Here is a 16087-nt window from a genome sequence, read left to right on the forward strand (position 1 = left end):
CACTGTGGGCACCTGGTCAAACTGTGGCACGCAAACACACATATTCACACACATACACATAAATAAAAAAATAAAACAAATCTGGGGGGGGGGGGAGCAGAAGCAAATGAAACCCTGTGAGCAAAGGCACTGTGGTTATTTCTGAGCCCCCTGCGCAGCACATGAAGAGCTGCTGTGATGGCACACAGTCTAAGCTCAGACATGGTCTTCCTGATGTGGGAAAGCAGGATGAGAGAGAAGGACGCAAAGCTATCACGTGGCCATCATGAGCTCATTTGCCACAATGTCAAACAATTAAATAACACTCTTCTAGTGAGTGACATTAATTGCAAACTTAAGACCTAGAAATGGCAGGGTGGTGGTGGTGCATGCTTTTAATTCCCGTACTCGGGAGGCAGAGGTAGATGGATCTCTTTGAGTTTGAGGTCAGGACATCAGAGGCTACAGAAAATGGGGCCCCCTAGAGACTAGAAAATGGATGTACATGATCTGGGAACAACAATAAGCTCGAGCTCTGCTTCCCGCAGCATTGAGAAGCACATACATCTTTGTGGAAAGTGTTTGTTCCCTCTAGTCTTTCACACTCACAAGAAATAAGCACAAGGCTGTTAGCAGGGCGCTGTAGTTCATGCATAGAATCCCAAACTAGAGTCTAAGGCAGAATGAATGTGATGAGTTAGAAATTTCCCCCAGGGACACAGTGAACTCTAGGGCGGTTTGAGCTATAGAGCAAGGTCCTAGCACACACTTGTAATTCTACCAACTCCAAAGGTTGAGGCTCAAAAATTACAAGTACATGGAGAAATTCAGTTTAAATCAAGTGAGTTCAAAGTCAGCCTAGACAGCTAATTCACTGAGACTCCATTTCAAAATAAAAGGTAAAAAACAAAAATTGTGGCATGCTTCAAGCCCTAAGTTCAATTTCTAACATGGGGAAAACAAAGCAAAATCTAAACTAAGACAAAAAAATAGACTATTTAGAAAATAAAATTTGGGGGCTGGAGAGATGGCTCAGTGGTTAAGAGCACTGACTGCTCTTCCAGAGGTCCTGAGTTCAATTCCCAGCAACCACATGGTAGCTCACAACCATCTGTAATGAGATCTGATGCCCTCTTCTGGTGTGCCTGAAGACAGCTACAGTGTACTTATATACAATAAATAAATAAATCTTTTTTAAAAGATTAAGATTATTTTATGTATATAAACATTCTGCCTGCATATGTGTAGGTGCAACACACGTTTGCCTGTAGCCCATGGAGGTAATAGACAGCTTTGGATCTCCCAGAGCCTAGAGCTCTAAGTGTAGATGGTTATGTAACTACCATGTACATGCTAGAAACTGAACCTGGTCCTCTGAATGAACAAGTGCTCTTAACCACCAAGCTGTACCTCTAGCTCCAATTTAAACATTTTTTTTTTCTTTTTTTCGGAGCTGGGGACCGAACCCAGGGCCTTGCGCTCGCTAGGCAAGCGCTCTACCACTGAGCTAAATCCCCAACCCCAATTTAAACATTTTTAAGGTTGAGTTCGTAAAAGTCTCTCAGGTTTTCTTTCTGTTTTATAATAGTCTGTTTTAATTTAAACAAGTGTTGGATTTTAAAAAAACGGAACGCTTTACAAATTTGCATGTCTTCCTTGAGCAGGACTATGCTAATCTCTGTACGCTCCCAATGCCAGTATCTGTGCTGCTGAAGCAAGCACCCCTCAGGTTTTCTTTTCTTTTCTTTCTTTTCTTTTCTCTATTTTTATCATTTTTGGTTTTTTGAGACAGGGTTTCTCTGTAGCCTTGGCTGTCCTAGAACTCACTCTGTAGACCACGCTGGCTTGAATTTAGGAAGATCCACCTGCCTCTGCCTCCCAAGTGCTGGGATTAAAGGCGTGTGCTACCACAACCCTCAGGTTTTCTTAACTAATCTTTCTTCTTGAGATATAATCTCATTGAGGCTGGCTCTGATCATGAAATCCTTCCGCACTTGCTTCCTGAGTGCTAGGTTACAGGCCTGGGCCACTACGTCTGGCCACTACATAATTTTTATGACCCCCAAGAGAATCCGACAGAAGACCTGCAGGTGGCGAGTCGCTGGGCCCGGGATGGACCAGGCAGCCGGAATACTTGGGCATCGTAGGCATCATAATCTACTTGGATGGGAAGGGTGTTTTCAGATTCCTTTGGAGCCCCAAGAGCTGCAAAACACAAATAATACACTTAAGACAGTCTGACGGATACCTAAGACCTAAGTATCTCTAAAGCTGTCACTAAAGGTGAACCTATCTATATGGAGATGACCTACAGAGCACCCAAAACCCGAAAGGCACAGGTGATACTCTAAGGACAAGACAGAATAAAAGAACAACAATAAATTTTTTTTTTTCCGGAGCTGGGGACCGAACCCAGGGCCTTTCGCTGGCTAGGCCTTTCGCTTGCTAGGCAAGTGCTCTACCACTGAGCTAAATCCCCAACCCCAACAATAAACTTTTAAAAGTATAGAGTTAAAAGAAAGGCAGTGGGAGTTGGGGATTTAGCTCAGTGGCAGAGCGCTTACCTAGGAAGCGCAAGGCCCTGGGTTCGGTCCCCAGCTCCGAAAAAAAGAACCAAAAAAAAAAAAAAAAAAAAGCAGTGTAAACAGCACTTTAGTCTTCTATAGTCCTGCTTTAAATCCTGGCTGGGCATGCTCAGTGATTTACCACTTTCCACCTGACCCCAGAAGTGACCCATTCACTGCAGCGTACAAGGAACAACAAGGTGACATAAGGAACGTGGGTGTCTTGACCTTTTTATGAACCTTTTTATGATATTTCACATTATTCTGTTGCCATGAATTAGCTATTTCTAAAAGTAATAAAAATATGTCAAAAATACTCACATGTATCACGGCCATTTTTGGTTTTCTCAGTGGCAGACTGAAAAGTTAAATAGGTAATTTATCATTCCTCTGATAGATCAGTATGTGCTCTTCCCCACAGCAAAGGCCATGCCCTAGTCATCTAGTGACTTAGGAAACGTGGGAGCTAACACTTGTCACCTGCCTACCAGTGTCAGGCCCTGCTAATAATTAGTCTTTTAATTTCCACCTTGCATTTGATTTATTTGCACAACCTTATCCAGATGGGGCATAAAACGAACTCCAATAGGGGAGTGTGTTGGCTAATTTTATAACAATTGATACAAGTTAGAGGCATATGGAAGGAAGGCACCTCAATTGAGAAAATGTCATATTTCTTAATTACCACCCTGGGCTGGTGGTCCTGTGTCCTTCAAGAAAGCGGCCTGGGCAAGCTGACTGCAGCATCCCTCCATAACCCCTGCACCAGCCCCTGCCTCCAGGCTCTCACACGGTTTGAGCTCCTGCTTTAATTTCCCTCAATGGACTATGATTTAGGATTTGTAAGCCATATAAACCATTTTCTTCCCAATTTGCTTTTGGTCATGTTATTTTGTTAGCAAAAACCCCAAGAATTATTCAATTCTTCACAAAATAAAGGGTTTGCTGCAGTCACATTCCTATCAAAAACTCAAGCCGCTATCTCCTCTCTTGGTCAATCTACTATTTACTGTGTTTGCTCTACTATGGCAAGGTCCTACCTGATGTCTCCCCATCCCGAAACACCACCAGCTCTGCCTATACCTTATCAGAGCTGAGCAGTCCACACATCACCAAACTTACTACGATGGAGTAAATGGGGACGGGTGCCCTTATGAGCCACTTTGTTTTCTGAGGCAGAGTCTCACTGAATTTGGCCTGATGAACTTGAAACTTCCTATGTAGACTCGGTGGGCCTCAGACTCGCAGCGCTCCTCCTGCCTGTGCCTTCTGAGTGTTGGGATTAAGGAAACTTGCCACCATTGGCTGAGCTATCACTTTAAAAAGTGTTCTAATGAACCTTTCAAATCTCCCACACCAACAACTATTTTAAAATAATCAAGCTACACGGAATAGCATAGCCATTCGCAGTACACTTGCTACACATGGCTACCCTGCTTTGCCAAAGTGTCACATGCCAACCAGGAACTCCGGTGCCGACATTAGCACCTTCCCTAGTATCTAGGATTATTATCATCATATTTTGTGGTAAGCAGAGGAAAATCTCCACATTTAAATTTCTATTTACTGACATAGTTACTGGCACAATGTGACCATTTACAATTCCTCACTTCTCCTTCACTGCAATGTGTAAGCCTCTCATTATTCTTGCCTCAAATAACACTGGCCTCAGCATCGGAATTAAACCAGTCACATCAAAATGAAAGGAACTCTCGCCCTGAACTTCACTAGAGCCAGCCAGCCTGCTTTACTGCTGGGGACTGAATCCAGGGCCTTATGTGTGCGTGCTTGGGAAAGTGTTCTACACTGGGCTGCAGCACCAACTCCTCCTTAAAGTTTCAACACAAACAATTTTAACCTATTTATGCCCGAGGCAGGGGAGGAGGGTAAAAGCACTTCAGTGTCAGAATAAACACCAGCCCAGTCACAGCCCCGGAAAGCTTGTCAAACTGGGAAACATACAAACATACCTTCTTTCCTGCCAGTTTTATCCTTGGAGTGAAACTGTTACAAAACAGCTGGCTTTTGGATGTGTAGAAACTGTTTTTGTAAAAAAAAAAAGAAGAAGAAGAAGAAGAAGAAGAAGAAGAAGAAACAAAGAAAGGTCATTACTCTATTTATTTATTTAATTTTATGTGTGTTTGGCCTGCATGTATATCTGGGTGAGCATGTCAGATCCACTAGAACTTGAGTTACAGACACTTGTGAGTGTCTGCCATGTCAGGGCTGGGAATTGAACCCTGGGTCCCCCAGAAAAGCAGCCAGTGCTCTTAACCACTGGATCATCTCTACAGCCCTAGTTTTTTGTTGTTTTGGTTTTCAAGGCAGGGCTTTCTGTGTAGTCCAAGCTGTCCTCATATTCAGATCCCCCTGCCCCTACCTCCTGAGTGCTGGGATCAAAGATGTCCCCTAGTATACCGGGCTTCATTAATCTAAACCTTGAGACAAACTGCAATCCAGATGAGGTCAGCACACCTGTGCATGGCTTGGTTTTAGGTTCACAAATTTTCCCACTTCACTGAGTAAAAGCACTGTGCAAACCTGATAACCTATGGTGGATGAGAGAATCAACTTCCAAAAGCTGTCTTCTGACCTGCACAGACACCACGCTCACACACACATCACACACACATACAAAGAATAAAGCCAAGCACGGTCACACTCTGCAGGCGAAGGCAAGTGGATCGTTATGAGTTAAGAAGCCAGCATGTCTACGTAGCAAGGTCTCAGCCGAGGGTGCATAGTGAGACTTTGTCTCACACAATAACAGCAGTGAGAACTTTACTCATCTTCAACATCAGCAGTTTAATGTTGCTCTGGCCTTTCCTCCCCACATCCCCCGTGCTCACTGTTTAGTGTCCACCAGTCCTCACTAACTAGATCAGCGTTTTCTACGTTGGGAAGGGAAGGGACAAAAGCTCTTTAGATCAGGGTACTTTCATCCTGAGGTTTGGTATACCGTTAGGCCTACAGGAAGTTCTTAGTATCCACTCACTGATCAATACTTAAGTTAAACAAAACAAAACATAAAAAAACCAAACAAACAGGAAAAAGGTTAGTGTTCAAGAAAAGATGACTGAAATCATTAAATTCCAATCCCTCTAAAAAGTAATGTTAATACGACCAAGTCATAAATTCATGTTAAGTGGAGATTAGCCTCACACAAGAGTGCTGAATGAACACACAGAAGCTGTACTGCCTCTCTATTCGTCAGGAACCTTCTTGTATTCTCTTTTCTTTCTATGTTATAAACTCACAAATGTTTGGGATGTTGCCCCAGTTCTAACTCCTAGAAAATCTCTGACTACGAACAGATAAAATATAAAAATGAGGCCAGCTATGTGACACACACCTTTAGTCTAACACATGGGAAAGAAACAGAAGGTGTTATCTCTGTGAGCTCAAGGTCAGCCTGGTCTATATGGTGAGTTCCAGGGCAGCCACAGCTACAAAGACAGACCATGTCTCAAAACAACAAAACAGAATAGCAGCAGCAGCAGCAGCAGCAGCAGCAGCAGCAGCAGCAGCAGCAGCAGCAGCAGCAGCAGCAGCATTGTGTTGGCTGACAGACCATGGGAACAATCTTGTGGCACATCGAGCACAAAAGAACACAAGAGTGTCACCTGTACCCGCCATTAGGCCTAGAATCCAGCCAACCCTCGTAACTTGGCTTTTCCCAGTGGTATAAAAGTTAGAACCAAGTAAAAGTTGCTATTTTCTTCCCAGACATTAAGAGTAAAAGATATGAGTGGAAATGTGGCATGGTGACAGATGGCTGTTAGTCTAGCACTTGGAAGGCTGAGGAGGAAGGAGTGGGTACACAGAGACCCCCATCTCAAGAAAAAAAGAAATGGTTGAAAGAAAGTGCTTGTCATGCAAGCACCAGGGCCTGAGCTCAATTTTCCGAACCCATGTAAAAAAGCCAGGCTCAGGGCCATGCACTTGTAATCCCAGCACCAGGGAGACAGGCAGATCCCTGTGCCTCACTGGCTGGCCAGCCTAGCCTACTTGGGAAAGCTCCAGGACAAGGAGAGGCCCTGTCTCAAAAAACAAAGTGAATGGCTCCAGAAAAAAGTCACGCTAAGCTGACATCTGCTTTCCACAAGTATGTACATATATATATATATATACATACACACCCAAATACACATGTGTAGCAATACAAAATTATGTAAACATCTCACGTTCTAAAAGACTAGAACTTTTGTTGGACCTCCCAGTCACAGTTAATACACCTTGAAGACACTCAGAAAGCCTTTAAGAGAACGGTGCATTGAGGGGCATGGAGGTGCACGTCTTTTATCTCAGCACTGAAGGGACATAGGCAGGTCCATGACAGCCAGGGCTCTGTAGAACCTTTACAGTCTAAATTGTAATCCTTTTTTTTTTTCATTTTTTCTTTTATTGGATTTTTTCTATTTATATTTCAAATGTTATCCCCTTTCTCAGTTTCCATTCCAGAAACTCACTATCTCCCTCTGCTTCTAGTAGGGTGCTCCCCCAAGTACCACTCCCTCCCGCCTCCCTGCCCTAACATTCCCCTACACTGAAGCATCGGGCCTTGACAGAACCAAGGGCCTCTCTTCCCATTAATGCCCGACAAGGTCATCCTCTGCTACATATGCTGATGGAGCCATAGGTCGCTCCATGTGCACTCTTTGGTTGGTGTTTCAGTCCCTGGGAGCTCTGGGGTGTCTGGCTGGTTAATACTGTTGCTCTTCCTGTGGGGTTGCAAACCTCTTCGGCTCCTTCAGATCTTTCTCTAACTCCTCCATTGGGGTCCCCTAAATTATAATCTTAAATTATGCATTCTTCCTTGCACTGACCCATAAATGAGTGTGTATGTTTGTGTTACAGTAATAAGTGCTGGAAACAGCAAAAATAGATTGAAAGCAAGCTTATAAAATGAGTGAATATCCTCCATAAATGTCGGAGACAATGTACAGATATTGCTTGATAACATTTGTTTCCTTGTTATCTGGGTCAATTGGACCCAATGACATAATCCCTTATAAAATTCTGTCTAAGATTTCTGTAAAGCATCCCTCATTCCTTCCCTATGTGGTATGTTCTGTGCTGTTCAATAAAAGACAGAGCAAAGTCCTTTGTTAGGAACACAAAGAAACACACACAATGAGATTGACTTGACAGCCTTCAGGCAGGCACAGATTCAGATTATTACAACAAACAGAAGACACGGGGAGAAAAGCAGAGGATTCAAATCTTGGCTCAACCTTGGTTAAATTATTCCAAGGGACGGTGCTTCTTAATTTCTTAATCATAATGCAGCAATCATACATTCTGGGTATTCTGAGTCTATTATTAATATGTTCAAACTGATATATATGTGCACGTGTGCACACACACACACACACACACGCACGCACAAACGCATCAAAGAGATGAGTTATAAAGTAATGTAAGGGGCTAGAGAGATGGCTCAACGGTTAAGAGCACTGACTGCTCTTCCAGTGGTCCTGAGTTCAAATCCCAGCAACCACATGGTGGCTCACAACCATCTGTAATGGGATCTGATGTCCTCTTCTGGTGTGTCTGAAGACAACAGTATATTCATATACATAAAATAAATACATAAATCTTTATAAAAAAAAGTAGTACTCATAAAGTAATGTGCAACAGAAAGATAGATTTCTATTAAGTTGAACCATGATGGCTATTTTTCAGGGCCACAAACAATCGAATATCACAATTTCCATTCAGGTTTCAGGATTTTTCTTTGTTTGTTTTGTTCTGTTCTGTTTTGGCAAGGCTCACAGTGAAATGTGAAAAGCAGGAGTCAGTCCCACCAAATCCTTGGATTTAAAAGTCCTTCACATGTGGTTCTATGCTGTATTATAATGGAAATAGAATTCGAGAAAAATGCAGAACTTTAACTGGAATACATTTATTTCTATATATTCTATAGTTACCTTTTATTTTTCCTGAACTAAACTCAAAACCATTAAATAGGTAGCTTTTAATTGTGACTTTGAGTTGATAACTGAATAGAAATGTATTAAAACGTTACAAATAAAGAGGTCAGCAAGATGGCTCGGGAGGTAAAGGTGCTTACTGTTGTGATGGTGCTGGCAGAAATGAAAACACTCTAAAGAGACACTTGTGTCTCTCGGTCTGAGACCATTGAAACAACAGACTTTAACGACATGGGAATTCCCCAGAAATTTCATGCTCGAGAAGGAGAGGCAGCAACTAGCCAGGACTTGTCTCCTGGAAAGAGACTTCCCACAGTTTTAGCAATCTGTGAAGCCATCCTACAGGACACCCTAGTCAACCATGGATCAGTGGTGGGTGGGACCACATCCTGACCAGCCCTGTTTAGATGTGCATACCCTTGGTATTCTATTTAAATTCTGATCTCACTTTAGGACCCTAAAACAGAGTTAAGGGGTTTTCTGGATCTCTTTACCCATCTTCTTAATGATACACTGAATCAATCTTTTTTTTTTTATAAAGATTTATTTATTATATATAAGTACACTCTTGCTGTCTTCAGACACACCAGAAGAGGGCATTGGATCCCATTACAGATGGTTCTGAGACACCATGTGGTTGCTGGGTGGATTTTTTTTAAAAGATATTTTATTGAGTTCACTGTAGCTGTCTTTGACACACCAGAAGAGGGCACTAGATCCCACTACAGATGGTTGTGAGTCATCATGTGGCTGGCGGGAACTGAACTCAGGACCTCTGGAAAAGCAGCCAGTGCTCTTAACCACTGAGCCATCTCTCTAGCCAATGAAACTTTGGGTTTTTTATTTTATTTTATTATTATTACTTTCATTTTATTACAGTCTAGCAGTCATTCCCCTCACAGTCTGCCCTTCAATAAAGTTTTTTTAAAGTATGACATTTATGCTGTGGAGTCTTATAGCTTTAACATTAATCCTGTAAGGTGGGACAATCAAAAGTTTGAGACAAACTTAGCTACATAGCAAGACCATGTTTCAAAAACAAACAAACAAACAAACAAACAAACAAAAAAGAGCACATTTTGTATTTACTTTCTAAAGAAAGAATATGGAAAACCAGGCAGGCAATATTTTATGGAGTAATAGATATTCTTGCAGAATATCTATTATAATAAATAATAAATAATAAGGGACATTCTTTGAACAGGATAATTGTAGTGGGATTAATTATAATTACAGGGATGAACAGGTAACCCTTGCTCGTTTCTGGGTCTTTGCCTATGAATTATAGGTGGCCAGCAACAAGCGCTGTACCAATAGGAACACAGCCTGTTACAAAGCTGAGGGAGACATGAGCAAGGCCAGCATCTGTATCTGTAATGAGTTCCCAAGCTGCTCTCTAGTATATTTTGCAACTTAAATACTATAGAAGCCAGGACCAGCAAGATTGCTCAGAGCTGGGCTGGAGAGATGGCTCAGCGGTTAAGAGCATTGACTGCTCTTCCAGAGGTCATGAGTTCAAATCCCAGCAACCACATGGTGGCTCACAACCATCTGTAACATCTTCTGGTGTGTCTGAAGACAGTGACAGTGTACTCATCATACATAAAATGAATAAATAAAATCTTTAAAAAAAAAAAAAAAGATTGCTCAGAGCTAGCTAAACACACTTGCCAACAAGCCTGAGGGCGGAGTCTGAGCTCCAGGAGCTACATGGTAGAAGGAAGGAAAGAACAAAGTCTTACAATTTGTCCTGACCCCCACAAGCATGCCATGGCGTGTGTGGACGTGTACACAGCACAGGGCACACAAATAAGTGTAGAAATGACTTTTTAAAAGTATGCTATAAAAGTCACAGTAGAAGGTTCTACTGAGCTAGAGGCAAGTAGGCTGCCCCTCATGAAGCCCAGCCTATGACAAACCACACAAAGACTAGGAAGCGAGTTGAGAAGGAGTCACAGAGAAAGGGGTTAGAGCTGGAAAGGAAAGACCTTCAAGGAAATGGCAAGCCTAAGACACTAGAGGTTTAAAAAAATATAGTCCTCAGGGTAAGATGAGGGTGTCTGCGACCCACAGTACGAAAGGGAAGGGCTGGAGAGATGGCCCAGTGGTTTATAGCCCTAACTGCTCCTGCAGAGGCCCTGAGTTCAATTCCCAGCAACCATATGCATGGTGGCCCACAACCATTTGGAATGGGATCCAATGTCCCTCTGGTGGGTCTGAAGACAGCGACAGTGGACTCAAACAAACAAACAAACAAACAAACAAATCTTTTTTAAAAAGAGAGAGAGAAAATGGTGGCAGGAGAGGAGGCTTCGGTGGTCAATCACATTAGTCCTTATCAAGGGCTCTTGAAGAGTCAGGTCAAGCACAGAGAGTAGTGGTTTCAGGACTACTGCCTTGGCTCCCAGGGACTGTGGTGCATCACACCTTGCTATGTGACAGCAGAGAACACTAATACTTTTTTACTCCTACATCTTGAGATTCAAGCTAAGACTATAAAAATGACTTACTTAAAATGACAAAGTAAAGAAGAAAACTAATGGTCTAAAGAAGTGATTTTCAGGCCTAGGATAGAGCAATTGCCGACTATGCAAAGTCCTAGGTGCAGCTAGAGACAGTTCAGTGATTAGAGAGCTGGGTTCCCGGAGAGCACGTCAGGTGGCTCTCAACCACCTGCAACTCTAGCTCAGATGATCCAACACTTTTTCCTGGCCTTTGTGTGCACCCATATACAAATGGCATATGCACACACGGAAATAAAAATAAGAATTTTTTAAAAACAGTACAAGCAATAATTAATTAGGTAGTTAATAAGGCAGATCTGGGTAGCTCAGAATATGATCGCGGCATCCCAGTAGTCAGGAGTCCGAGACAGGACTGCCATGAGTTTGAGGCTGGGGAACACAGACCATCTCAAAAAACATAAATAAATTAAATACAATAACAAATTTAAAGAACCAATATCAAGGAAACTGTTCAAAACATGTGTCTTCTACTCAAGCTCATACCCACCTGTGGTTTATCCAGTGAGGAATATTATAGTCATCGCCCAGCCGAGAATCCCGTGGCACACTCCGGTTGTGCAGCTGCAGACGAACGGCAGGACATGAATGAGAGAGAGTGCATGCTGGCTCTGAACTGCTCCACTTTTTTTTTTTTTTTTTTTTCCGGAGCTGGGGACCAAACCCAGGACCTTGTGCTTGCTAGGCAAGCGCTCCACCACTGAGCTAAATCCCCAACCCCTGCTCCACTTTTTCTATTTTAGTTATACTTCAGCTGGTCTTTCAGAAGAAAATCTAAATTCTATTACCTTGAATAATGGCACAGCGTGTAATGGCTGCTCTCCCATGCACACTAAGTCCACACCAATTCCTAAAAGGGAAGGACGAAGAAAGATGGGAAGAGGGGACCCGAAAGGAATAGTACGTGTTCAGTCTGTCACTTCCAGCGTATACCGATATTGCTGAACTTGGCTGACATGAGGCAAAGCTCACTTGCTTGCCATGCTGCACTGTAAACTAAACACACATGCAGCTCCTTTCCCCGCTATGCTTAGGTCAGACACTGATTACCCAGGAGATCTGTAAAAAGACAAACAAGGTCTCCACTATTAAACTCTAGTGACATCCCGATTCCCTTGCAACGCCCTCCAGATTCTAAGGAAACATTAAAAACTCCATGGTTCTAGGATAACTTGGGCGTCAGCACAGGGAGACAGCAGAAACCAAGAACTATTACCATTATCGATCATCCGCTGCTTGGTCAAGATCATGAGGAGGCGGTCCACTTCAAAGACACCCACCCCCGGCGTGATCACCACGGACATCTGCCCAGTTCGGTCAAAGTTTCGGTTGATGTAGTGCTTGTCAAACACTAAAAAGAAAACAAAATCCCCCCAGTGATGACGTCCCAGCTTTTCAGAGGCCAGCACAAGCAAGCATCTCTGTGCTTTCACTTGGCACACACTCCAATCATTCGGACCTGAATTTTACCAAGTCGTGCACACATTTACTTTCCCTTCTATTTTGGTAATTCTTAAAAAACAAGTCCTTCACTTTACCCTTTATCAATTGCCCTCACTGATGTCTGTACAGCCTCAAGTGCTTAATTTATGTCACAAACTTACGTCATCCACCAATGAGTCTATACTGAAAGCACCAAGAAGCAAATACGATACTTTTTACCTATTGTTTACTGTGTGCATATTCAAGTGCCACAGTGCACATGCCTACATTCCAATGGACTGAAGCCAGGCCATCAGGTTGAGGGACAAGCAGCTTTGTCCACAAGCCATCCCACCAGCCCCCAAATACCAGTTTAACACATTATTTAAGAAAATAGATAAAGGGTTTTATCAGACGTGTAAATTTAACAAACTAATGTTTATTCCTGAACTAATTCTTGTTATGGAAAAATTTTGAAAGTCAAATATGAGAAGAAGACTAGCAATAGCAACCTTGTGTTCTATTTTCACCTGGAAATGACTCGTGGAAAGGTAACATATGTTCTAGAACCCCCTAGCACCTGGATATGACTCTTGGAAAGGCAACACGGGGAAGTGAAAACTCAGCAGCCCTTCCCCACAGCCAGCACTGCTCATGGCTGCCACAAGTCAGCCTTACCTAGTCTTTCCACTAGGAAGTGCAATTCCAAATACAGCAGAGACAGGATCACTGGGGACTGAAGATGGCTCCAGGAATTCCTACTGCTGTGTTTCCTGGAGCCACCACGGTCTCTACTTTCCCTGAAAAGACCTGCCTGAATCTTTAAATTTCCTTTTTCAGTTGGCAAATAATGGTATCTCAGCTACCACACACGCACAGGGACAAGCCTTAGGAAGAGGCTATACCGCAGTCGCTGGCTCTTCTGACAACAGGACAGATGATGGGTACCTGGTTTTTACTTAGTACACTCTTCTTCACTTGAATTTTAACAATATAGCATATGCAAGTTTCTGGTTTTGTTTTTAATTTTTTTATTGCATTTTTATTGTGTGTATGGGGGGGTATGCATGCTACTAAGCGCACATGGAGGTCGAGGACAACTTGCAGGGGTCATTTTTCTTCCAAGATCTCAAGGCTCAAACCTAAACCCTCAACTTGGTATCAGGCACCTATACTAACTGTCTCACTAACCCCATGTTTTTGTTTTTGCCTTTGAGACACAGTCTCTCTAGTAGCTTATGGTTTCTCTACCCCTCATGCTTATGATTCTCCCTTCTCAGGTGCCACATCCAAGAATATATGTATTTTCTTTTAAAAAGCAAAACTAAAAACAAAACAAACAAACAAATAAAAAAAACTAACACAGTCTGTAATTAAAAAAAAAAACCCCACCAGGCAGGAGTCCTGCCAGCTCATCACCACAGAGTCAGATGAGAACACTAAGCTGATTCCCCAATAGAAGGCCTAACAAGCTGAACAGCAGTCATTATGATCACCCTATCAGAATGCACTGCTTTGAGTTAATTAGGTGGCCACCAGGTCTGCGTCTTTGGGCATCAGCAATGAGCTGTCTGTGGCCACATGGAAAACAAAATGTTGGCTTACTGTGTGTGGTTTACTCACCATTGAATGACAAGTTGATGGCCTCTAGGTAGTTTCCTTGTGCTGAGGTAGAATTGTCTCCTTGAGGAAAGCCCCCTGAAGCAAAAGATACCAAGAAGGAAAAACATTAACCAAAGGTGAACTTTTTTTTTTTAACTAAATCAAAGCATGTGTTTTATTTCCATAGCAAAGGGAAAACAAACAAACAACAACAACAAAAAGAACCCTTTCACTAGGCACATCCACACCCAAGACAAAAGGCAGATACTTGGTGCATTCAAAAATACAATCTATACCACTGGATCAGATGAAATGCTGGATGTTGGAGAGAGAAAAAGGAAGACATTGATTGGCTTTGTCTTTATGGTGATTCAGTTCATGGGAACATTTATGGGAACAGTCAGGAAATGAAAGGACCCGGAACCCTGTAACTGGGCCTGCAGTTAAAATGATTGCCTCAAACTGTTCATAAAATGCAGTTTGCATTTGAGGTGTGTTTTCATTTTCTTATATTTAATACAGTTAAAGTTTTTAACTTTCCTTTACAGTTTATGTGGGACAAACAAGTATGGCTTTCCTGCACTTAGAAGAAAGACAAGGCCTAGTAACTCAACTGAGCACTCCCCAGTGATGGAAGAAAAAAGATCTCTAGCGCATAGAGATCTGTCTACCGGAAGATACTACAGCAAGCGCGCTCAGAGTGAGTCCACGCTATGAACTTTGAGGGCAAGCTACTCTACTTGCCCATCAGAGCAAGTTAGCTCTGGAAGATGAAAATCAGCGAACGGAAAAGAAAGGAAAGTAGGAAAGGTGAACTTTTGAAAACTGCCAGGAAGGTGCTAGGTGGTGGAGGTTCATACCTCTAATCCCACCACTCAGAAGGCGGAGGTTCTCTGAGTTCCAGGCCAGTCTGGTCCAGAATGAGTTCCAGGACAGACAGGGCAGTTACACAGAGAAAGTGTGTCTTGAACCACACCCTACAACCCCCCAAAAGAGGAAAGCCAGGAAGGCACCTCTGACACACAGATGCAGTACCTGCCTGTTCCAGTCGAACCAACACTGGATACTGGATGAAGAGTTTCTTAATGGTCACAAGGAGTGACGTCCACTCTTCCCTTCTCTCGTTCTGCACCACCACTCTGGAAGGAATATTATCAGGAAAGAGAAATCAAGCACCTGTTATATACATGCTATCGGGTTCATTACAACGTTTCAAGGAAGGAGGACAATGTGATTAATTATGAGTAATAAGCAGGGGATGAAGAGATGAACATGTCTATCATTCAAAGACTGAGGACTAAGGAGGTAGAGCCACAAGTTCAAGGCCAGGTTGGTCAACATAGTGAGCTTCAGAGCAGCCAGGATTACTTGGTCAAAAATAAAAGAAGCTAGGCATGGTGTTCCAAGCCTTTGATCCCAGCACTCAGGAGGCAGAGGCAGAAGGTTCTCTGTCAGTTCTAGGCCAGCCTTGTCTATAGGGAATTCCAGGCCAGCCAGGGCTTCAAAGAAAGACCCTGGATCAAAACAAAAACCAAATAAAGTGGTTTATTAGGTAAAGGCACCTGGCACAGGGCCTGATATATGAGTTCATCTCAGGGACCTTCAGGTAGAAGGAGAAAACAAACACTCACAAGCTGTCCTCTGACCTCGACAGTGTTCCCATGAGTACATGCACACACACCATAAATAAATACGTAAAGCAGGGCTGGAAAGATGGCTCGGGTAAGAGCACTGGCTGCTCTTTCAGAGGATGAAGCTCACAACCATCTGTAACTCCAGTTCTGGGGATCTGGTAATTCTCACACAGACACACATGCAAGCAAGACACCAACACACACAAAACAAATAAGGAAGTAAGTGAATATTTGGAATCTTAACAATAAAACTAAGGCAGCCATGATTGGTATGCCTTTAATCTTAGCACTCAGGAGACAAAGTCAGAGATCTCTCTGAGTTTGAGGCCAGTGTGGTCTACACAGTGAGTTCCAGCCAAGATTATATAAAAACTGTCTTAAATAATCATAATGATATAATAAATAAAAATAAGTGGGAAAATACTCGAGGA

The 16087-nt window shown here is 42.7% G+C and overlaps 1 protein-coding gene and 1 non-coding gene across 52 annotated transcripts in view; both read right to left on the minus strand.

The window, feature by feature from the left end:
* Positions 1 to 16087, minus strand: part of Depdc5 (DEP domain containing 5, GATOR1 subcomplex subunit) — a 130124-nt gene that overhangs the window by 79370 nt on the left and 34667 nt on the right. For all 51 annotated transcript variants that reach the window (NM_001107229.1, XM_087583262.1, XM_087583251.1 and 48 more), the window contains 8 exon segments: positions 2064 to 2184; positions 2865 to 2901; positions 4514 to 4583; positions 11489 to 11562; positions 11787 to 11848; positions 12215 to 12349; positions 14044 to 14118; positions 15058 to 15161. In NM_001107229.1, the coding sequence (NP_001100699.1) occupies positions 2064 to 2184; positions 2865 to 2901; positions 4514 to 4583; positions 11489 to 11562; positions 11787 to 11848; positions 12215 to 12349; positions 14044 to 14118; positions 15058 to 15161 (678 nt within the window).
* Positions 1599 to 1701, minus strand: LOC120096762 (U6 spliceosomal RNA). Its single transcript, XR_015637827.1, has one exon. It is a non-coding gene; the product is annotated as a U6 spliceosomal RNA (small nuclear RNA).

This window comes from Rattus norvegicus, chromosome 14 (assembly GCF_021556685.1).
Source record: "Rattus norvegicus strain SHRSP/BbbUtx chromosome 14, alternate assembly SHRSP_T2T, whole genome shotgun sequence".
In the NCBI taxonomy this organism is placed as follows: Eukaryota; Metazoa; Chordata; class Mammalia; order Rodentia; family Muridae; genus Rattus; species Rattus norvegicus.